The sequence below is a fragment of the Hippocampus guttulatus genome, chromosome 19 (assembly GCF_054856545.1).
Source record: "Hippocampus guttulatus isolate MCC_2025c chromosome 19, RoL_Hgut_1.0, whole genome shotgun sequence".
NCBI lineage: Eukaryota > Metazoa > Chordata > Actinopteri > Syngnathiformes > Syngnathidae > Hippocampus > Hippocampus guttulatus.
This window is the reverse complement of record NC_141279.1, coordinates 9,121,115-9,144,529: the sequence shown is the minus strand read 5'-3', so window position 1 is coordinate 9,144,529 and position 23,415 is coordinate 9,121,115. Positions and strand designations below refer to the sequence as shown.

Genomic DNA, 23,415 nt, shown 5'->3' with positions numbered 1-23,415 from the left:
TTTTTTTTTTTTTTTAAAGGCCCTGCAACAAAATACAGCAGAATAGAGACTGTTATCCGGTGTTTATCACTTGCGATTTGTAAAGGATACAGAAGACTTAATTGGCACATTTAAGAAAAGGTTTAGAAGCCTATTATGTTGTGTATAACAAATGCCATTATTTTGCACGGGGGGGTGAGTACATCTACTTGATTTGGAAAAAAAAGTAAATTAATTGTCGCTCAAGAAACCTGGCCTCGATCAAGATGTACTGTCAAATTTTAGGCCCCTTTCCAAACTGCGTTTCATTTCAAAAATTCAAGTCCATTTGTTAGGCGCGGAGGAGTCTCGCCCGGTTTGTGTATATATAATTTGTAAACCACAGTAATGACTCGCAGATCCTCATAGATGGCAGCGTTGTCACTTTGCATTCGGGTTCAATATAGCCTTTGAGTAAACGATAAAGATTAGGCAGCGAGTCTCGCTTTATAGTTTCGATCAGGGAGGGGATAAATGCCAATACCCTTGGAAGTCAGACAAGTTTTGGCACCTCACACTGGAACAGAGTAAACATGATGCAGAGCAAGATTGGAGATACCGTTTTTGGCACCTGATAGCGAAAAATGCAAAATGATGTTGAATGAAACCAGTGCAACATCATTTGGCTGTCTGGACAAATAATTCCAAGTTTTGTAGGTGTCTGCTTTTATTTTTTCATCGTTTGCATATTAAATTGTTTATTTTCCTTTCAACAGTATAAAATACACAGTATTGCACATAGTAAATCAATTGCACTTTTTTCAAGATACAGATAATCTCGGAGGTTTCTCTCAAGTGCTAATCATAATGTTAAACCTACGGACAAGGTTGGAGGTGTTCCCCGTAAAGTTGGGAGTAAAATCGTCCTGGCACTTCCTTTGTGCACTTGAAACTACTTCCTGTTTGTTGTTGTTTTTTTTGTGGCTTTGTAACTCTACAATCCTGTTCACAAATGGATTTTTGTTTGATAGGTATCAGCTATGCCTATTTGTAAAATCGAAGTAGCCCTATTTGATGTTATGTATCATATCGTAACCGTCAGAAAAGGTATTTATAAGAAATGCGAATGCCTTGGCTACAGTGCATGTATATTTTTATGATCTCCGAGCACCGTGTGGAGTCGCTAAATGGATGTTCATCTCGGGTGTAACGGCACACGCGTTTCGATTTTTGGGTAGGAGCAAACTCCCATGCGGAACTTATTAGGGAAGGGGGGCAGGAAGTGTAATTGCAAGCAAAAAAGAAAAAAATATTTCAATAATATGTTAAATGTTGATTTCTGTTTTTGTTTGTTTTTGGTGAATGCAGCCTTAAAACCAAGGTAGGGATCCAAACTGAACTTTTGACGTACCGTTACACCTCTAGTATTTATAGTTGGGATGGAAGTTTAAAAAAAAAAGACCAAAAGCACATTGATTTGTCTTTGAAAATGCAGTTGTTTCTTTTGAAGCAGTTTCAGTCCTGCTAAAATGCGAGGCTACACTGTACATTCCGTTCAGGTTCGGTTTACCACGGCAATACAATCAATCGCATGTAGTCGCTCTTACCCTTCAATGGTGTTCATTATTTTCAGGGCTGGAACAAAAATATACATATATTAGAGCCTCGACTCCATTTTAAAAAGATGATAGTACGGTAGCTTAGTGGCATTAAATGTGAACAGCCCCCCCCCCCCCCCCCCCAATTTCCTAAATATATTCGGCTAAAACTTTAAGATCTTTTTTTCATACAGCTATAGATAAAAATGTCCTTTGATGTCCAAAAATGCCATTAAGAAAATAAGTTTCATTTAACAAGACTCTTCTTATGTACATCTCCTTCAAAGTTAGTCGAGAAGTCAATGTGACATTTGAGAGATGGATAAAATTGATCGTAGCTTTCTTCCTTGAGACGGTATGAACAGTTTCACGCGTGAAAATAGTCTCTGTACTTGGTGGGGGAAGAAGTGTTTCCTGAACTGCGTTTGTTGTGCTTTGCTGTATGGTGAGAGGCAAGCCCATGTAGTCCCGACGTGACCCAAGTCCGGAATTTCATTAGACGTCAGCTTCGAAAGGAGCTGCTCATCACATTTTGTCAAAAGTGTGTCCCCGCCCCCTCAGGTGCGATTTCACTCCCAGTTTGACGACAATTACTTCCAAAATGGCTCCAGGCGGAAGTTCCCCGAGTTAGGAAAGCGTGACGTTCTGGCTCTCCCCCCGGCCCCGGCGATGCATTCACATGAACCAAAGTCTCCATCGGGCGTGCTTCTTGGACTCGGCTTTGGACTTGCGCTTGGGCGTGGATGTGAAGGCCTCGTGGGGGTACGGCAAGGCGGGGAAGTGGCTGTCGTCCGAGGGGCAGAGTCTTTTCATGAGAGGCTGCAGTTTGTCCTCCTGCTGCTTGAAATCCAGCTCCACACTGTCAGCAAAAGGGACGGAAACAGATTAGCCACCTCGGAAAAAAGGGCCATTTATGCACAACCAACCAAATGGGTGACTTGAGTACAGCGGACCCTTCCACGCAGCATTCGCAAAATTGATTTGGATGTAATTTCGAGCAGGGATTTAGTGGCTCTGTGCCTTGAAAAATCAGTCAAGAAGCACTAAATGGCTGGCAATTTGGCAAACTCTGTTTTGAAAATGGCTGGCAGGGAATCAGTTAAACTTCACACTGGTTGAGGCTGGTAGATTGTGAGTTACCTGCAGCAGCCATCTTTTTTTTTTTTTTATTAAATCCTGGCAGGCACTTGACCGCTAGCTTCTGCTAAATGGCGGGCTGGGGAGGACCGAGATTACAGCCTCGCTAAATGCGCTGGCACTTTTAATCTCACGGAGCGTCCTCCGGTACTACCAGCACCCGGATGGCTTGATGAGGGCCGTGTGGGGGTTGCAACAGGCTACACTTGCATAACGGCTACAGGATTTGATTCGTGATTGCTGGCTGGCTGGCTGGCTGGTGTGAAGGTGAGCTTGGCAGCAGGCTCTTCTGACACTTAGATTTTTTTTTTTTTTAAGATATTAAAAAGGGAGGGATGGAACGCAATCTTTTACCTGAAGTTGGCAGTTTCAGTTGTCAAATTTTAGACAGATGCCCACACGCAATGACAAGAACGACAGTGGTTTGAAGTAGGTGTTGTTTGAACGTGCCCTGGAAATGGCCAACATGATTCTAAAATGTCCGCGTTGAGCCAAAATGGATGACTTCCTGCGGCGGTGAGGCTATGCTCTCAGCACTTTGCATTTTCCCCCCGACTCAGGCCTTTTTTTAAATTCGAGGCTGAGACCACCGCAGTAATTGGCAATAAATCACAATCGCTTAATTAGTATTAAGCGATAAAATTGATTTGTGCCTGATTAATCGATGGGATGATCGGGGGAGGCCTCTTGCTCTTGCTTAACCTTCAAACCTCGCTAAATTCAGATCTGGGTTGCGCGAGTGGTCGACTTTCAGCTTTGATTCCCCACGCTTTTATATTTTCAGTGTAGCCCGCTAAAGGTTATTGACGCAGGCAGCAAAGTTTGAAGTCGGAGCTCAAATTAGCGCGACGTGTCGGTCCGGTGTGATCAATGACGTGGTGTGTTTTGTCTGAGGCTAATGAGGATTTGCGGCTATTGCCGCCAAAGTATTTCCGTGTGGCCCTTTCATCGCTCAAAAAGCCTTAATTGCGTCTGTGCCAAAGCATCCGAGAGGCACGTTCTCATCCATTGCTGCCGTTTTCTGTTTTCCTCCTTTTTCTTCGGGGATCGCTCGCACGTACCCACACACGCGTACGCCAACACTATCGCCATAATAGGCTTTTCCTTGCTCTTCGGAGTAAGCCCATAATACTGTTGAGACCGTTGTTGCTCACCATCTGTGGCTACAAGTTATTATTTCCCTGCATGGACAGAAAAGTCCATTTAAGCTCATTTCGAAAACGGCTATTTTTATAGTAATTAATTCGCCGGCGGCCATTTACATTTATAATCCGCGGCCGCTCTGCACATTTGCATAGAATTGCATTTAATCCCACCCTGGGTTTTACTGGTGTCAGGTCGCAGTTTGTTCGAAGCAGCAGTTGACCACTTGGAAAGAGTGAGTAATTAGGGGAAACCTTGGATGCATCTAATGAGATCATTAAAATGATTAATCTACGAAGAGAGAATGTTTACATGAGAACATTCAAGTAAAAGCAAAGGGGTGTTGTTTGGAATGGCCAAGAAATCTTGCTGCAAGTGGTCACACAAGGATTTGTTTGAAAAGAGCCCGCTGAAAAGATCATCAGGACAGTTCAGTGAAAGATTTATCGGCTCTCATCAGCTCAGTTATCAGTGTCTAAATGTCATCAGGCAAGCAGACGTCCCACACACCCCCAAAAATTGTAACGTATAGTAAGGCGACGCTGTGGTCCACAAAGACATGCGGCAAAATTCCATGACCGTGGTTCAAAATCTTCTCATCTGCCTCATTGACTTTCCGTTCGGTCTCTCTCCTCCCCTTCCACACCTTGAGGTATTACATCACCCGACGATATGCCACAGAGGCCACTAATCTTTTCATCCCTCGTCTCGCCCACTCCCGATTCAAAGCCGCGCACGTTTGTGTGAAAAAGTGCTGAATCCCTTCCCGTCGGCTGCGCTGCCTGAAGGCGATAACGCATTCAGGCGATATGGTTCAGGGATCTTCAAAAAAATAGGGGGGTGGGGGGGCTGGGGTTGAGGGAATTGAACCTGGCAAGGGCGGCTGCGTTTGCGTATTCTGCTTGAAGTCCTCGGACTCGGATGCGGTGCCGTGGGTCTGCGTTTTGATATATTGATTATGTGCAGGGTGTGTGGCGTCCCCTCCCTTCTCGCTCTGTTCTCGTCATAATGAATTGCCTTGGCCCCAAAGACCAAAAGCATATTTTATGGGTCCCCACATTTATTAACATGGACCAAGCGACTCCCATGCAGTACGAGTCATTCCGGGTAGGACAAGACGAATGCGCCACACGTACGAAGTTACTCGCATCGCACTCCGGGACGATCCGATTTCTCAGATTGACTCCAATCGCAACGCAATTCGATTCTCTCTGTTATGTTGTCGTGATGCAATATACCCGAACGATGATACAATTCAACATAACCTTACGTTGCTTCAGTAACAATCCGATTTCGCCCAACTCAAATGCGCTTCTCCGCAATGACTGTACGACAGCGATTCTACCCACGCGCACTTTGTTTCCCGTCACGGCTATGCTTCCGAACCGGGCTCTGCTTTCCTCCTTCTTCTTGTGTTCTTCCACCTCCGGAGAGGTAGCTTTCATGGAGATGGAGGTAATTAGATTGCCTTTTAATCCTCCAGCCTGCATCAATGCTTTTGCTATATTTGAGTCTGTGTCCAATCGAGATCATTTTCTCAAAACCAACGCTGATTTCGAGACTGGGCGCAGACCTTTTAAAAAGGAAACCCGGGTACATTGGGGGAGGGGGGGATTCTGTTGCTCTGCATGTCATTGGGAGACCAAGTGTTTTGCAGGCTTGTCGCAGATCGAGGAAGTGTTTTTTTTTTTTTTTTTGTTTTGTTTTTACGCCAATCAGCGTGACTTGATTTATACCCGGACGTATCCGCTTGCTACTGTGCTGGAAAAGTGTATTCTTGTGTTTAGTCACATCAGTCTTCCCCATTGTTGGCAAAGTGTTGTGTTATCGAATGGCGCATTATGCTGCTTCTTGGCTCATCCTGAGTAATGGCTCGACATAAAAGACGCACATTTATAAATCAATTGCTACGTCCCTATCGGCCAAGAATATCTATGAGAACGCTCAGTATTGAGTTTTTGAAGTTTGTAAGAGGAATCGTCATTTGTACCCACCGCAAAGGTTAGCGATGTTCTCCAGAGAGTCGCAGTCTGTCTCTACTCAAGCAGACACAGCAGAGAGATGAAGAGTAAGGATCGGAGGGAGCCGGAACGTGACTTCCCCGGGCCAAAATCGCACCAATTTCAACATGAAACGCGTTACGGACTCATTCAATGACACCTCGCGAGCTTCCGTGTCACTAACTAACTTGTCCACAGTCGTCACGCTGCTCTCTTTCTGTCTTTGACATCAGCGCCGTAATCCGGCTCATGTCGCACTGCCGCGCCAACGCTTTCAAATTATGTTCACCTCCGGGGAAGTACGTGATTTTATTTTTTTTTGCATGCCTGACTTGACGCACGCAAATCTCGCATGACCCCACACGTTTTCACTTCAAGCCTTTTTTTTTTTTTTTTAAAGTCAATGATTGTTGAGCGAGGGGGGGGGGGGGGGGGATAGATCACTGCAACCCCTAATGTTAAGCTCTCGGCCTCGCTCCGAAAGGCAACTTGTAACTCAAGCCTCAGCTCCCGCATTTGACCCCAAAACATGAGCCCCTTTATCAAACCTCAAACCCTGACCTCAAATGCCAACATGCATCTTTATCTCAAGCATCTATAAAGTCGCAAAGCGACCGGCAGAAAGCTCCGCAGGTGCCTGCTCACAATCCTGCTAAGACGTGCAGCACTGCGGCCATCAAGGACTGAAATTTGAGACCTGTGCTTTTCGGGGGTTTGAAAGTGTGCAAGGAGGCCGAGTTGACTGGACACCCTGCCCCAACCCCTCCCTCCTATCCTTCACTTTCCATGCTCCCTCCTTCGCTTCCCCGCCAAGGTCCTGTCACTTCCACACCTGCTCCTTCTCCCCACACCCCCAAGCAGGAACGATGGCACATTTGTGTCTTTGACGGGGTCGCGCCACTGACCTGTAAATAATGCATGCGCTGTTCCGGCATGTGTCGCAGTTGGCTGTGTCCTGTCCGGTGCGATAGGAGAGCCTGCGGGGGGAAGGAAGATGAGAGTGGTGAGTGTGTAATAATTACAGGCCTTGTTAAGCCGCTTTCTCGCCAGCGTACGTCTCCCGCTCATTAGCGGGGAGTCACGCCGCCCCGCTGAGCGTCCGGCAAGCGCGAGAATCGGGGGTGCGGGGAGGGGGGGCAAGAGCCACGCTTCGCTGATTGAGAGTGGAGGTGACTCTGCGTGCTGCGCTAAGGGCTAGCTTAATCAAAGCCTGACCACCCGATTGACAACATTAGCTCACAATTACACTCGGCTCAGAAGGGCGCAGAAGCTAATTATTTTCCTACGCTGTCATTTCGTCTTTTTATTATTGTTCTTTATTAGACGGCGAGAGGGAAGGGGCTAAATGTCAGGCGGCAGTTTACCTAAAGCCACATTTGCTCTTTTAATACGTTGACTTTCTGTCTGCACAATTCAGTTCTTTGTTTCAGCTCGATGTGTCATCAACTGAGCGTTCACAACTCTTTGGATGGATTGGAATTGATTTGAGATTGAAGCGAAAAAAGGGAGTGCACTTCTTGGCCGCAACCAGTACAGGTGCTGTTGAGTCAGTCTTGTCTAATTTTCTGCAAGATATGTCGTGACCTGTGTGACGTTAGGCCGCGTCCACCTAATTCAACACCGGCTCCGGAAACAGGAGTTCAGAACAAAGACAGAAAGATAACACCCTCATCCTATTTTTCGAACAAAGCCGACCACTACCTCTTATATCGCAATTAAAATTTCCACAATCCCCAAGTCCACTTCTCTTGTGTTTAGGCCTCGTAAAGAACATTTTTGATGCAATCGAAACCCTTTGAGTACACCGCAGGCTCAATTCTTCCTCAGGCAACAAAGCACTTCTATTGCTCCCTCCGCTCATACCCAGCCAGAAAGATAGCTCCCATTTTATGTGGGTTTAATGGGATGTTTCGCTCACATAATATTCCATCTTGAGCACTGCAGAAGGGGTTTACCTCTATTGTGTGTGTGAGAAGATATCTCCAAACTCTTAAATGGAATGTTCGACATTGCTGTTTGATGACCCCATCATCTCTTGCCGCTTTATGACCACGTCCGACGAATGCGTTAGCGATCGCATTTAGCTCATCATGTCTCCTAATCATTCTCTCCGAGGTGCTGCGCCAGTCAAAAAGGAAAAAATTAAACACCGATCATAAATTCCCCGCTCCTTATCGAATTCTTTTCCCGCCATATGCTCTGACAGATATATCGGGGGGGGGGGGGGGTGGAAGCCGGCGTGGTATTTCACGCCATTGCGGTCGGAGAACGGGATGAGCTGAAGGTGATGTTTTTGAGCGTTAATTAAAGGCGACATATTTTGGAAAAGTGGCTTTTTAATTGCTCGTGTACACATATTTGGGTCTCTGCCTTTCCAGTGACACGACCAAGTAGATAAGTTGTATTGCATTTTTTTAATGTTGTACTTGGCGGCCACTCGCGCAAAGGTCCACATTCGGACTTGGCAAAACCATCATTTCTGAGCCAAAAGTGTTTTTGGCTGCACAGACTAAGTTCCGAGAAGCGCCACTTCGTTTCATTACTTGGTAGCAGTTACTCGCATAGCCGCTGCAGCCTGACAAATCCGTGTGGATGTTACTGACGTCTCGACATTGCCAAAAAAAAAGGGAAGGCATGGAAGCGGGTCTCACCAAGCTTGTCGGTGAAATTCAGGTTTGTAAAGTACTGTAATGACTAGGCGGGGACTGTAGATGGCGTCCCAGCATCGTTTGGGATTTGCGATCAGCGCCGCTTTTGTCTCCTTTCATTTGGATTTTAATTTTCGTCATCGGGAACGCGGCATTGTTGGGAAAGTGGGAATTACCAAAAGTTAACCGACACCACATTCTGCTGTACAAACTCGTCATTGGAAACATAAAAGCCATCCGTCACCCAGGATTTACGCTCTGCAGTCGTCATGGTAACACAGTCTGCTGTAATTCTTCCTAGAGTTATGATTACCGAAGCAGACATTTTATTGAGACCCTCCTTGTTGTAAGTTGTGGGGGGAAAAAAATTGCACTTTTTCTCCCGCAAATTAGAGAACGCCGTAACGGCATGCCTCTATTTGTAAATTATTTTTTATATCGATACAGAGATACAAAAACAGCAATCTGGTTGCCTCCAAATCCACGCAAACGACCGTCGCAGCCCGTCTCACACTGAGCTAATAAGACAAAAAAGCGCCATTGTTGAGCAGGTCTTCCATGCGGGAGACTGAAAGCAAAGGCGCCATTAGCCTTATATTGAGCATATTATATATTTTTTCCCCCACCTTAAAAAGGTCACTGTGCGGGTGGGTGTAAAAAGCATGTACGCGATTCTTATTAGACAAGACAGCCACGGGACTTTGTGTTTTATTGAGCTGGTCTTGTGTTCACTGATGGCAAATTTCAAGAGAGAGCGAGATTTCGGAGACCTTGTTGAAAGTTTTGCACGTGGAGATCGATGGCGAGACTAAATGGCATTTCCACTTTTCCTCTCACAAAAAAATGAACAGCTCCCTTAGATGAGCGATTTGTATGCCAGTCCACACCTCAAAGTATCTGATTGCCCAGGGCCTCGCAATTCTCTCATCAAATTGCCCCCTTTGTTGGCCTCTTTTCTGATAAACAGTCCTCTATTTCCCAGCTGCCTCGATGTTATCTGCCTTTTTTTTATAAACTGAGTAGCCATTGAGCCACAAATGTGCATTTCCGAGGTCTGCCGGCACGCGCCGTAGACTGCTTGACCATGACGTCGTGCGTACTTCCAAGTGGCAGTAGCGACATCAATTGCTTGGAAAGAATGGCCTTCATTTTAACAGGTAGATTGAGTCCAATTTAAATGCGGTGGAATTTCAGACATAGTTAACGATCACTGAGAGAATGGCAACGTTTTTTTGGGGGGGGGGTGTCCACTTACCCCTCTCTGTGGGCCTCCCCCTTTTCCAGTTCTTGGATCACCCCCAGAAGCACCTTGATGGTTTCCTGGCTGGAGCTGATGAGGTTTTCCATGGCTTGAAGCTGTGCTTTAACATGCCCGTCCTGATCCACAGGCACGATTTGCTTACAGGCCTCCTGGTCAGCCGCCGCCATCCTTTGGGGCTTGTCGGCGGGATGACGCTGCGCCTGCGCGGCGCAGGCTCGGCCGGAGCGCGGCAACGTTTCGCTCTGCGGCCCGTCGGGCTGCAGGCTTTTCTTACGCTTGTGCCGTGCCGACAGGCTCTCCAGGCACTCCACTTGGGTGAGGGAGTTCCACGCAATTGGCCCGGTTACCTTGGAGGCCCTTTCCGGCAGGTTTCGCGAACACGGCATGATTTCCTCGCGATCGAGCGGCCGCCTTTCTCCCGGTGATAATCCCGCACCGGCTTTGGATGCTACGCTGCAGAGCTGGTAGTCCGCGTTGACGGCGCAACTCGGCGGCAGCGCATCGCCGCACGGGCCGTCGGGTGCCGTGTGCTGCTCCACCGTAGCCACGCGCTCATTTGTGTGGAGCAGCGCTTTGGTCCGCCAAACTCTGCTCCCCCCGCGGGCTCCCTCCTCCTCCTCCGCCTCGTCGTCGAAACACCGCGGCGCATCCGGCTTCACCTCCACGACAAAGCCGTTATTCTGACCTCTGTACGTTTCCGCGGGCGCCGCGTGCTTCAACGCGTGCCCTTTCTTGCGCTCGAAGGGGAACGTCTGGTAGCGCTTCTTCAGGTCGGGGGACGTTTGCACCCCGGTGCTGCGCGTGACGTTGGGAATGGATCGACGGGCCGGAACGGTCATGTACTTGCGGTACGCCGCTTTGTAAGAGAGAGGATTCCCGTCCTTGGCCAACTCCGCCTCCCTCTGCTCGTTTTGCGCCTCGCAGATATCCTTGAAACGCACTTGCAGGGCCTTGTTGCGCTTCCTCACCTGTCGGCTGGCGTCCACAGAATACTTGACTTGCAGCGCCAGCGAGGCAGTGGGTAAGGGTGCCACCGCCGCCTCCGAGTCAGATTCCGAGTTGGTGAGCATGTATCTGCCGCCCTCCTTGCTCACCATGGTTCCTAAGAGGCGTGGAGAAAGATAGGGAGTCATTTGGCGCTAATGACTGGGGCTTAGTCAGAAAGCTTTGTGTATTACAGCCACTTAAGCCCAAGTAACGGGGATAAACCTGCATAATTATGGCAAAGATCACAATTCTTAGCCTCGCAATTGCCTTGCTTACGAAACTAAATTTGCTAATCTCGTTAGAGCTCCTTTCAATCTTGTGCCGACCCTTTCTTGAGCCATAGCGCATATTTTACATTCGAAAAATCTCACGCGAGACCAAACTGCCACAAAAATTGTTTGTGTCGCCTTGTCAGCCGTGAGTGCACGTCGGAGAGAAGGTGGAAGGGTGCGCTATTTAAAAAAAAAAAGTGAACCTCTTTAGAGTGCCTCATTGTCACAGCACGAAAGAGCGCAGTGATGACCGGAGGCTCAAAATGTTTTTGTGGCTCAAACATGTATGTACAAGAAATATGCTGGCGAAAATAACTTGTTGAATAGCACAAAATATCCCTCGCATCCCTTCCTAAATTAAAACAAAACAAAACCAAAAAAATGCAAGAATAGCCGGGAGTCTTTGGTAGTACCCAAATGTGAAGGCATTTGTTCAGAATAATCTATTGGGGTTGCTCTGTAATCCCATTCTCTATGAAATCTGAGACTCCAATTATTTTGGGGGTCCCTTAATCCATGAAATCATCCAATCCATTTCGTGCTTGTTTCGGTAGCCGCCAGTTGCTCAAGGCACTTTGGCATCGACAAGCACTCCCTCAACTCACGATGGCATCACGCCATCGGTTGTTGTTAACAAAAGCCGCCTCTTGTTTCCTTCGCTTTTAATTGTCTGACCTTTTCCTTTCACTCTCAACCCAACTTAATGCAACCTGAGAAAAAGACGACTTGTCTGGTTTGACACATAAAAAGTGAACCCTTTTAAGCCACGTTCCAAAAATGTGTGTGTAATGGACATTTTATGACTTTTTCTTTTTTTTTGACTCTGTGATACCTCCATCCCCGCCAATAGCAATGTGGGACTTTATGCGCATCGTCTTGAGACGTGAACGGCGCTCCCTTCTCCTCAAATTTGCAAGTCGGTGAAAATTGTGTTTTACTCGACCTGCCAGCACAGCGCAAAACTAAATCCGACCTGAGAAGAAGGTAATAATTTCGCATTTCGCGGGCTCCTTAACTCCTGACACAAACACAGTCTAATTTCTCGCCCGCTGATTTACAACAAGCAAACAGTCTGCAATCTCATATAGATGTTGAATCAGACAGGGCAATTATTTCCCCTCAGCTTATCTTCCGTTGCTGTCGCGCTCTGTCAACAGGAAAAAGGAGGCCCCGTTCAAAGCGCTCTGTTTATTTACCTGCGAGCCACACAGAAAGAACGTTGCGCCCTCCGTCGCATTACCTCTCCGGCTATTTATCGTTGAATTATGCATGGGGAGGTTGGGGGGGCATCTTCTTTTTCTATCTGAACAATCTTATTGTCCACAGGCCGAAAGAGCCACGCCACGCCACACGTCCGCAGTCTCCTCGTTGCTGCAGCACTGTTTCCTTGTTGCCCTCAATCTCCAGGCATAAAGTGCGTCTCTTGAACGTGCTCTCGAAATGAGGTCACCGCCGTTCTGAATAGCGAGACGCAATGTTCGAGGTGAGGGACAATTTGAAGTGTCACCCCGCTCGGAAAAATAAGAATTAAACATGAATGAGCCTCCGCGCCCTCCCGCTCTGACTACATCGTGAGCTTCTTTTTGCCTCTGATCCTTTTTTGACATTTTGGCACCACTGCGAGCTCTATAAATCCTTATATTAATGTTTGAGAGCCCCCCGCCCCGCCCCCTACTGTCGGCCTCTTGCAGAAATCGCATGATTCATCGTGCGAAGCGTCTTCTTCTAAGACTAGACCCCTTTTTCTTGATTGGGGATGGGGGGGGTCTATCTCTCGGCTTGCTTGTCAGAGAGACGTTTCTTTACAAATCCAGATTCCCGCAGTAAAACAATTAATTGCTCAGTTATGGGAATGTTTTTTTTTTTTGGGGGGGTGCACATACTAATTTAACACGCCACACTTTGAATTCCGATATAGCCGTCGGCCCAACCCTGACTCAGCAGTTTTCCGCGTGACAGTCGTCACTGCGGGTAAACTCGTAAAGGGTTGAAATGTCAGCGCTCAGCATTTCCAACCCTGGGGCGAGTGAATGTTTGCCACTTTTTTTTCTTTCTTTATTACCCCAGACTAATTTTGTCTTATCTCTCGCGCTCCATCGAAAGGGAAAATTCATTAATGTTGTGTGCGTAGCAAAAAGCGCAGAATTAATTAATCACTGGCAAATGTGGCTATACATGTCAATGAGGGAGAAGCAATGCAAAGAAACTTTCTTGAAATCTTTGAGGGACTAAAACAAGCAAAGCAATTGGATGACAATTCGATTTAACTATGATGCCAAATGAAAGACTTTCTAGAACTTAACCCTGAAGGACACCCGTTTGATGGACTGTAACATTAGCCTCCCAGACGAGGGCGAACCATCAAATATGCCAAATAAATTGCCATTTTGAGCCCCCCCTTCATACGAGGCATGTCTATCATTAGCAGACCCACAAAAAAGTCTCTCGAAGAAGGCATGTCCAAAATGACACAGGAAGTCAAACAACTGAGCCGTTTTCAGTGGACCTTCCGAAACGAACTCCTTGAAATTTTTATTCGATTGCTCCCAAATTTAAACCACATCTCGAAATCTTCCAGGCGCAGCATCATGGTGTATTTTGGTGACTCGTGATAAAACATCGACTTCTTAACTCAACTCCCCGAGGTCAAAGCTTGACCAAAACATCTTGCGTGTGATGAAGGTTGCTGAGATTTGTCGTCGGAACTGGCCGGCAGCCCCCCTTCCCATGGCAGTGGCCCGTCGCCGCTTGTAACTTTGATTAATGTTGCGACTGCAATAAAGGCAGAGAAAATCCAGCAAAAACACGATGGCCTCGATGCCTCGATCCGCCGAGGAATTCCCACTCTCCTGCCGTGACAATTACAGCTGCGAGGCTGCCCGAACAAATGAGCGGCGCGGCGGCATGATGGAACTTCCCTGTAATCCTGCTTTATCTCGCCTTGTTTTGTCTTTCTCCCTTTCCCCCTTGTTTCTGATCTCATAATTACAAATGGTTACGAGTGTTTTGAAACATGTCGGATCCGCCTCTCAACCCTTTCGTGCTGCCTGCCTCAAATTTGATTGCAATAGGAATACCCAATTGTCATTCCTTTCACCTCAAGTTCTGAAATTGACAAATACAACATTGCGGACATATTTAAAGACCGTGCGGTATACGTATTAAAAGGTAATTGCTGACTTTTTGCAAAGACTGGGAGCTATGAAGAACTGAATTGTGAGTATGTGGCATTCAAGAGTTTTTCACCGTCAAATATTTTCACTTCGGATCAGCAGCTGACTTGTTAGCCCAGTAGCGTCTGATGGAGCCAGGCTTGATGGCCAGGCGGCCGATTTAGAGCGCCTTGTTGTTGGCCGTGAGTGCACGCATGTCACAGAAGGCAAAAACATATTCGATCCGTGTAGAAGAGGAATGAAATGCCAGGGTTAATAGGAGACTAACTCCGCGAGGGGTTCAGGAGCGGTGGGGCTGCAGGTTTACTCGGTCGGGATGGTTCGACAGCCGTCACGGCCAAGTGTGTTTTACAGTTCCTGATGGAGCCTCGCCGCTGTAGCGCGCCGCCAGTCTCCGGCCGGAGTGATTGACTGCAAAGGTCAGCGTGGAGGCACCATCAGCCGAGTGCCGCTATGGAAAATCCTTTGTGAGTTTAACGCCAGCTTAATACCTCTCAAGATTAAAAGGTGGCTGGAAATCGTGGGATTTTAAGGGATTGTTTTTCTGGCGGTTATCCCTCTGACCGCCTCGCAGAGCTGTTGCCAGGCAGCATCTTCAACATCTTTTTTTTTTTTTTTTTTCTATGCTGCGGTGAGGACTAGATAACAGAAGTGCCGTTTGAAGGACGTGCAAAAGCCCGTCACCTCTTCTATTGCAATCCCAGTCACATTCCGGCTCAACGCTTCAGATCAGATGAGGAACTTGGCAGTGGTGCCAGGGTAGGAGCTCCTTTGCATACCTGTTGAAGGCACTCAACAGGATTTATTGACATCCTTGCAACTCCTACCAAGTTCCTGACACCATTTTTTTTTTGTTCTAAAGTGCACTTCCCTAAAAGTCTTGTTTTGTTTCATGCATAGACTACTCTATGTTTACTGTGGCAGCATCCATTTTAATCCCCTCTGAGTGGAATTTTCTTGACTTTTCCCCACTGCCTTTGCTATGTGTTTGTTGTTTACTTTCCCCTTGCACCCAAGTGTGCCTCTGCTTGTCCTCTTTGAGGACTTCGCCCGTACGGGGATCAAAAGCGTCCACGCGGCTGCGGAGATCAAATCTCGCAGAAGCCGCTCTGTTCACCACGATGCGTTTCCTTGCCCTGCCCTCTCGCTTTTTTTCTTGGATTTGTTCCTTTTTGAAGAGGTACAGTGTTCTGGTCTTTTTGTTGCCTTCTCCAAAGCCTCTGGGTAACAGGAGTTTCCACCACGTCATGGCCAACAATTGCGGGGCGACGCGTGTGAATCGAACACAGCAGGGCGGGAAATGGAGGAGGAGTATGGTGGAGGATGAATCAGATCTTCTTCAGTGTGGGTCTTCCCCTCGCTAATGTTTCATCTCCTTGCGCTCGTGTGTAGGCGCCGTTCACACAAGTCACGGGCTGGATTCGGTTCCACCTTGCTTCAATTTCGTCTTTGCTGTGAGCACTCATTTTTGAAAATCAATTCGAAGCCATCGCTTTTTCACAACTCTCTCTGCTGCGCATGAGGTGCTGTCCTTTCAAGCTGCGGGTTGGCCCTCTTGAGTGACCAGCGGGAGGTTAAAGATAGACTCTCGAGTGACATACAAATGACGGCGTGTCGTTTCTACGTAGATGCAGGCATCCCCTTTTCACCCGTTCGCTACTACTTGGGATCGCTGGAAAGCCGCGGATCACTCTCATCATCTCCATCGCTCTGTGGATGATCTCGAGGGAAGACCTTCAAAATATGACTTGACTTTTCTTTGCCACAAATCGGTGGAGCTATTCTCCCCTTCCCTGCATTTTTCTGCTTCTTGACTTGTCAGTGGTGAGCTGGTGTCTTTCCCAGCTGACACCCTGGATTGGTCACCAAATACAGGGAGGAAACCAGAGCGAACCCATGTCACGACACAAAGCCAGAATCCATTGACCGCAAATCAAAGTCCCTCAGATCTCGACCATGCCCCAGGGATTCTTCAACTACTTTCCCCCCACCGAGGAGACTCACCTCAGTCAGTCGTGCAGCGCTGAGGGAAAAGATGATTTCCCACTTGCATGCCCACCGGTGGGCGGTAGAAAGGCGACGCCATGGCAGAAGTTGGCAGGGCGGGCGGGCATACGGCAGAGTCGGGAGTCGTCGATGCACATCGGTGTCCTGTGATGCACCGTCCACTCAGGCCCCCACCCGCCCCCCCTCGACTCCCCTTTTTCCTGCCCGCGTGACGACGGCAGCAGGGGCTCCTGCTCGCTCTCCCGCACACACACACATGCATCCATGCACACCAACATGCAACGGCAGCGTCCTTACGGGTAGAATCTCCCCAATGCGCTTCCCCCGCTGCCGCTGCAGCCAGCGCTGCTCCTCACGCTCCGGCTTTCCCCTCGTCTCTGCATGCAAGCGTCGGAGTTGTGTGAGGTGGAGTGAAAGTGCGAGAGAGAGGGAGGGAGAGAGAGAGGCGAGATGAAGGGCTCGGAGGGAGGAGGGTAGGACACGACATGTTGAGAAACTCCGAGTTGAGGCTTTTCAACTTGATAGTTCAATGTGTTTGGCAATACGTTTGCATTCAGTCTTCAAGAACGGTTTGTTTTTAAACGTGTGTTCGACATACATGAAATACATTTTAACGGATTGTTTTTTTTAAGCCTAGTTTTTGATTGACCTGTATTTTGTGGCTTTGTCACTGCGGTAGATTTTTCAGACATCTGTGCTTGAGTGTATATTTTCCGATGTTTGACTTTGAAACCGAGATCTGTGCATTTTAATTCTTAATTTGTCACTTAACCCGGAGCTGATTGGGTCGTTGTAGAATTCAAAAAACAAACAAACCAGACATTTTTTCAGTGCCGATTGTGTTATTGATCCCATCTTTGACTCTGAACTGACCTCGGATTTCCCCCGAGCACTTGACCTTGGAGCACGCAGGTGATCACCGCTCAGGGTTAACGGCTTGTCTTCTAATGCACTGACCCCCTTCAGAGATTCATTTCTCAGACTCAAGAAAAAGCTTTGCCATTTGCTTTTTTTTTGGAGCTCAGCGATGTGCTTGTGTAAGCAAACTGTTTCTCCGCTGGGTAAACCGCTGGAGTGACTCCTCTCTCTTCCGCTATTGATTTCATTAGCTCCGAGCCAAGCCCTCGTTGGGCGGAGGGGGGGGGGGGGGGTCTTCTTCGATGTCCTTGTCGCCCCGCCTGTGTAGCGCACGCAGAGCCGCGGGGTCAAAGGAACCTCCTTGCTGCCCTACCGCCGGCCCTGCTGGGATTGTAAATTGATTTATGGATCGCCTGCTTTGCAATTTAGAGAGCCGCCGTTGCCTTCTGACGACAGCAGCACGGCACGCGCTCAGATCAACTCCTGTCCGAGCTGTGTTTGAGCGGCCTTGCGGTCAATCACTCCGCCTCCTATCAAACATGCCCGCCGAGAGTTCCCTGGCGCATCCATGCGCGGGACACAGCTTTTTACCATCCCAATTTGTCTTTCCCACCCTGTAATCACGTTTTCTTTTTCTTTTTTTCCCCCCATTTCCACGAACAGCCCCCAGCCCCCTCCCAATTTTTCCCCCTCAAGCACGAGGTGGTTATTGAGCCCCTCGGGATGCGGTGATAGATGTCAGCACTCAGCTTTGCTTTATTGTCGCTCGGCGGGAGAAATCAACTAGATCAACACTCGAGCTCGGTGGGCGTCCATTAGATGATTGACTTGGAATGTTTGATGGATGGGTTGGAATAAAGGACGGGGGGGAAGTACAGTTTGTTTGGGTTCAGTGTGGGTTTGGACAGCAGGATCCATTTCATTCCAAAATTCAACGCCTGTTTCTCGGTTGGTTTTGGTGAGCTGGTTGCTTCTCTGATTGCTAAGTCACCTCGTCAATTGGTTGGTTTCGGAAAGTCGTCAGTCAGTTGGCGAGTTGGCCACTTGATTTGTCGGCCTGTTGTTTGTTGATTTTGATTGGCGAGTCAGTTACTTGGCTTGTCGGTCGGCGCGTTACGTCACTTGGCACGACTGCAAAAGTGTCGGGGGCTGGGGGGGAGGGTGCTCTCGGAGGTATCGCCATACATAGCCTGCTGGCGCCTGAGTGAGATTCCTCCTGGTGATGAGGTGGGGGAATATGCGCGGCTCTGTGTGTGAGGGGGGGGGGGAATAACAACAATCAAAGACTTGTTTGATGACAAGCTGTTGCGTCTTCATTTTCTTTGCCTAATTGCTAGATCCAACGTGTAGAGCTGGCATGAAGGCCACGCGGTAATTCCCGCCGCATTTGCTTTATTGATAAAAGCGGCGCAAACTTCAAAGCCTCCTTCACAAGTCCCCTCGCTGCGCACTCTCGCAACCAGCAACAGGGTGTCCTGCCGCGACTGCTACTCTTCCTTCTCAGCGGGAAATCCATCCGTACGATAAGGATCGCGCGAAGCCTCGACGCGCGGCTTGCCGTCAGGCTGCAGCCAGCACGAGCCACTTAAGCTAACGGGCGTGCGCTGGCCAATCTGACATTTGATTTTATGCCTGTTATGTGCGGCCCCCTGACTGATTCATCTGCGACCGGCCAAACAATTGCCGCCGGAGGCGCCGGGATCAGCTGGCGAGTCCTAATTGTCAAATTTAAACAGAGGTGAGGGACCTGGCGAGCGAGCGGCCCGACGCGCTTGCTTTTTCCGAGAGAAGCGCTGCCAAGAAAGTGTATCCCGGCGCTGTCACCCCGCCACAATTAAGATCTAAATGCAGAACGGGAGCGCATGCTGCGCCAGATGTTCAGGCGCCGTGTGCAGAAAAGAGATGTGAGGTGTGACGGCAAATATTGCAGGGACGACGCGGTGCCTTCTCAACGTGGAAGGAGAAGGGCGGGCCCAAGGGCTCATCTGTCTGCTTTTCTACAGAGACAAACCTTCTGGAAAACCTTACTTCGACTTCTAATGGGCACAAATAAGATGAATTAGTCAAGAGATCCCATCTCTTAATTTGGCTTTGGTAAGAATAAGATTCATTCATGTCATGAGGTGAAAGCAGCTTCAAGGGCAGAATTTTGGGAAGATTGTCTCGTCTCCCCACACCGTTGACGTTTTGTTGTTTGAAGTAGCGTGCGGCAAAAGTGCGTCGTGTGGTTTCCAAAGTTTTTGGCGGCGCAATTGCTCAGGAAGCTACCCGAGCCGCATACGCCATCCCGTTTATCACGCTGCTCATCGAGAGCTCGCCGCCGGTTTAAAGGACGCCTTCTTATCTGCACTTAATTTTCTCCTGATTGTCTCCATGATGTACGCAGCCTCTCGTCAGCGGTACAAATCATGCAAATTATTATTCATATGGGTTTCTAATTGCGAGCCACATCATTTCTGGCCTATTTAACTCTTAAGAGATCCGAGGGACATTTCATGCCATTCTTTTTTATTTATTTATTTATTCAAGCCATTGGCTGTGTTGAACAAACTTGACTAGAATTTTGCTGGATTAAGATTTTTTTTATGGTTCTAATTGTCATGTATGCATTTAACTGAGTGGTGGCTATTGAAAGGCCGTCAGCATCAAGAGTGTCCTTCCAACTTTTTGGCTGGGAAGGCTCTGTCGTCCATCCGTTCTTTTTGAAAGTTCCGCTGCAAAAACAACATGTCAGCAATCAAGAGCGAATTGAAGCCGGCACGTGACGGGCATCCGAACGCCTCCCCTCCGGTCGGTCGCCTATCTTCGCCGTGCAGCGGCGCGAACCTGAGCCAGCTGGGGGCGGCCCTTAAGGGACATCACGGGCTTTTCTAATCAGCCGAGACAGGGGGAGGCCGGCGGGTTAATGAGATCGGGCGAGCGCTCCCCCGCTCCCAAACTCCCGTCCAATCAAGTCCGCAAGCCCATCGCAATTCCGACCGCTTTTGACCGAACGCACTCCTTATACTTGTTGTTGCGCAGGGGAGCTTCGTGGCCAGCATGACCGCCACGCTGAGGCAGATGGACGACTATCACTACGCACATCTGATCAACACCTTCGGCAAAATACGGAGCGACGTGGTGGTGAGTGCCAGTACGAGTGTACGGAGTCACAGAACAAATGATGCGTCTGTATCTCAAGGCGCCGCGGTCGTCTCTCTGAATGGCTTTCGAAATCAGATCGGATTGCCCAATCCGTTTGCGTTGGTCGTCGTCGTCATTGTCGGAGGGGAGCGTCGGCACGCCCTCACCTACCGGCGCAGTGCAAGTTGAGCACCGAGAGCAAACTCTGTGCCCTTGACCGTGTTCTCCTGCGAGGCCACAGTGAGGCTGCTGGCAAGACAAACAATCACGGCGAGGAAGCTGGAATCTTTGCACAGATTGATTGTTTCTCTCGCAGCCATAGCCACATTTCAAAGATGTCTGCAGCGCATGTCTGTCATGAAGATTCTCCAAAAAGTCTCAGGAAATCATGTCGGAAAAGCCGCTGCAAGTCGGACATTTTGGTTCCAATTGGCAATTTTAGAGTCAATTTTGACCATTTGCAGCAGTCCTTCAAAAATGTACTTGCCATCAAAATTTCGTCTGATTGCTACCAATTTTGTGTATCCGATACTGGATTGACTTGTTTGTGAGGAACAGATAAAAATTCAGCGCCCAAACCTATTTGCACCCGAAACATTCAATTTGGTTGGTGCAGCTTCCATGCGTAGACCCTCAAAAAAAAATCTCAAGAAGCCATGTCAGAAAGGACACAAGACGCTCAACTTGCAAACATTTTGGGTTTGGTGTTGGTGGAGCATTTCAGCAAAGTTTGGTCATTTGCCGAAGCAATGTAAACTCAATTTCCTCAAGGTCAATGCTTGACCAAGCATCGCACACATGAAGCGAATGCTTAAATTCTGCCTGACTTTCTTTTCCAGGACTTCCTCATGGAAACCTTCATCATGTTTAAAGACCTCATCGGGAAGAACGTGTACCCCTCGGACTGGGTCATAATGAACATGATGCAAAACAAGTAAGTGGCGCGCCGCTGTGGCCTTGAGAGTACCAATGCTGACGTTGCTAAGGAACAGGAGTCAAAAGTGGGTTAGCATAGCTGCGCGTTGTTCCCCCCCACCCCACCCCACACCTCATCCCGATCCCGCCATGCAAATAACATCAACACCAGGCCTCGGCAGCAATGCGGCAATCAGATGAGCAGCCAGTAAACAGTCGCATGAATTATAAATGCTAATCGCTCAACTTTCAGTCCTGCCATTTTTCCTGACTTGACTGCTTGTCGTCTTTTATTCATTGTCAACCTGGCCCGGTGCCCGCCTGGTTGAAATATAAAACAAACAAAAAAAATCTGCGGTTTATTCAAGCGCTGCTTGTCGCGTGAAGTTAAGGCAAGTCGTCGAAAGGCGGTTGTTTATTTCATATTTTTCTCCTGAGCAGTTAATCTATATTTTAACCGCGGTTCGCCAACTGCTGCTGTCACCTCTTATCGCCTCCAGGTCACACAGGGACGTGAGCGCGACTTTATTTTGCCTTAGCGGCCACAACTTTCAGTTCAGACGCAATTTGCTTATTCCCTGGCGTCCTTTTAAAAACGAAGCGGTTGGCCAAATTTGAACCATCTTTAGCGGGCCGCTGGTGAAGTTTTGACGTTTGATGACAATTGGCCGTTTGTTGTTTTTGTGCAGTTGCCACCCAATTTGAACCAGATATGCACGGCAGGCGGGTCATCGGAATTTTCGTCATTCGGCGTCGGCGAAGCAGGGCGGCTCAGTTCGATGACTCGCTGTAAGACGCAAAGCTTGACGATCCATCTTCTCGTGATGCCGATCCATAAGCGCCCCCGACTCGTACGCGCGTCCCTTCTCTTTCGCCGTGTATTCTCTCAATTTGCTTCCCGAACAAGCTACAATGCAGCGTAGCCGTGTCGCCTTGTGCAAAATTACTTCTCGCCGTTCATTAGACGTCCAAGTGTCCCTTAGGTAACCTCGTGTCTTTGTTTGTTCTCGCGCTTAATTAGCAGACGTCGGCTTAAGCTTCCTCACCGGGATAGGAAGATTGTGCAACATGTTTTTTTTTTTCTTTCTTTCAACTTGTAAGCCAACATTTGTTTGCCCGTTTTGCCCAGTCGGCTGAAAGTACTCCCTCGCAGGCTAGTTTTGATAGTTCAGTTGCCGTGCCTCTTTATTGCTGCTAATGTGCTGACTCACAAAGCTACAGTAAGTCGTCGTCTTCTTCATAATCATCATCATCATCCTCTTCGTCACGTTCCCCTTTCGTCGTCCATTCGGTTCCCACAGCACTTCATTAGCAGATTGGGTTAGAATTAGAATAACGAGCGCAATGAGTTTGCAATGTTGCCACTTGTTACGAAGGGAATCATTTGAGCTAAATGCCGCCTCGTCGTGACATTTGGCACAGAAAATATTGAGTTTTCGCATCACCTCTGGAGAAAGGCGACAATCCTTTCCGTTGGCAGTTTTACAATTCGATGATGCGAGGCATTTGCGTTTTCATCTTTGTCTGCGCTAGCGGATCGTGCCGGCAAAGTTTGAGAACGGTGTTGTCACATCGGCGCGAAAGTAGCGTTGCAAGCGTGTCGATGTCTAAACGGACGGCGCGTTCATCATGTGGCTGAAATGGAGCTAATCGCCTTAATAAATTGATCTGATAACTAAGCCTTGTGACCTTGCCGTTATCTCTTTGCACACAACTTCTTTCCTAGCCGGCGTACGACGGACTATAGATGGGGGGGGGGGGGGGGGGATCATTCTCCAAGTTGCTCCCTGAACTCAATTAGCAAGTATGATCGGCTGATAAATGTTCATTAGCATACGTCGCTGCAAGGGGATGGAAGGTGGTTGTGGAGGGGGCGAAGGGGCCCCCCGACATACATTGAGGATTCAAAATGGCGGCCATCCATCTGCGATAATGAGGTGATTTCTACGACGGCGGCACATTGATTGAGTGTATTCATCATAACGACGAGGCGTGTGTACTGTATCCAAATGGCTCTTAATGCCGAGGGGCGGCTCCAAAGCTCTCAAGGTTCCTTCCGACTCGGGGGAGGCTTATTCGTCGCGCTGTTACCTGGGCGACCGGGACGACTTGAGCTGCGTCTCTAAGTCAATGTAAAGTAAAAATAGACGTCTACTAGATTTGACACGCCGTCGTGAATGTTCCTCTCATCCATTCTCAAGCTCAGTTCACCGAGCAACCTGAAATTTAGCAAGTTTGAAATTTTCATCTTGAAGCGGCTGCACGGCTGAAAAGGTTTGACCGAGGCTCCGTGACGATATTCAGTAAATCTCGAGGCTGCCTTTCAAACGGTCTT

The 23,415-nt window shown here is 48.3% G+C and overlaps 2 protein-coding genes across 3 annotated transcripts in view; one reads left to right on the top strand and one right to left on the bottom strand.

Moving 5' to 3' along the window:
• Nucleotides 1-23,415, top strand: part of dock1 (dedicator of cytokinesis 1) — a 55,996-nt gene that overhangs the window by 20,485 nt on the left and 12,096 nt on the right. The window contains exons 28-29 of the mRNA XM_086138036.1: nt 20,064-20,165; nt 21,005-21,099. Coding sequence (XP_085994162.1) covers nt 20,064-20,165; nt 21,005-21,099 — 197 coding nt within the window. The remainder of the gene's footprint in view (nt 1-20,063; nt 20,166-21,004; nt 21,100-23,415) is intronic.
• Nucleotides 1,724-16,549, bottom strand: insyn2a (inhibitory synaptic factor 2A). Of its 2 annotated transcripts, XM_086138040.1 has the most exons (4): nt 16,182-16,549; nt 9,740-10,847; nt 6,742-6,813; nt 1,724-2,415 (listed from the first exon to the last, which is right to left on the bottom strand). In XM_086138040.1, the coding sequence occupies exons 2-4, from the start codon at nt 10,840-10,842 to the stop codon at nt 2,232-2,234; spliced, it is 1,359 nt and encodes a 452-aa protein (XP_085994166.1). In that variant the 5' UTR covers nt 10,843-10,847; nt 16,182-16,549; the 3' UTR covers nt 1,724-2,231. The 2 variants fall into 2 exon arrangements, with proteins under 2 accessions (XP_085994166.1, XP_085994165.1); XM_086138039.1 differs by lacking the exon at nt 16,182-16,549 and having other exon boundaries at nt 9,740-10,878.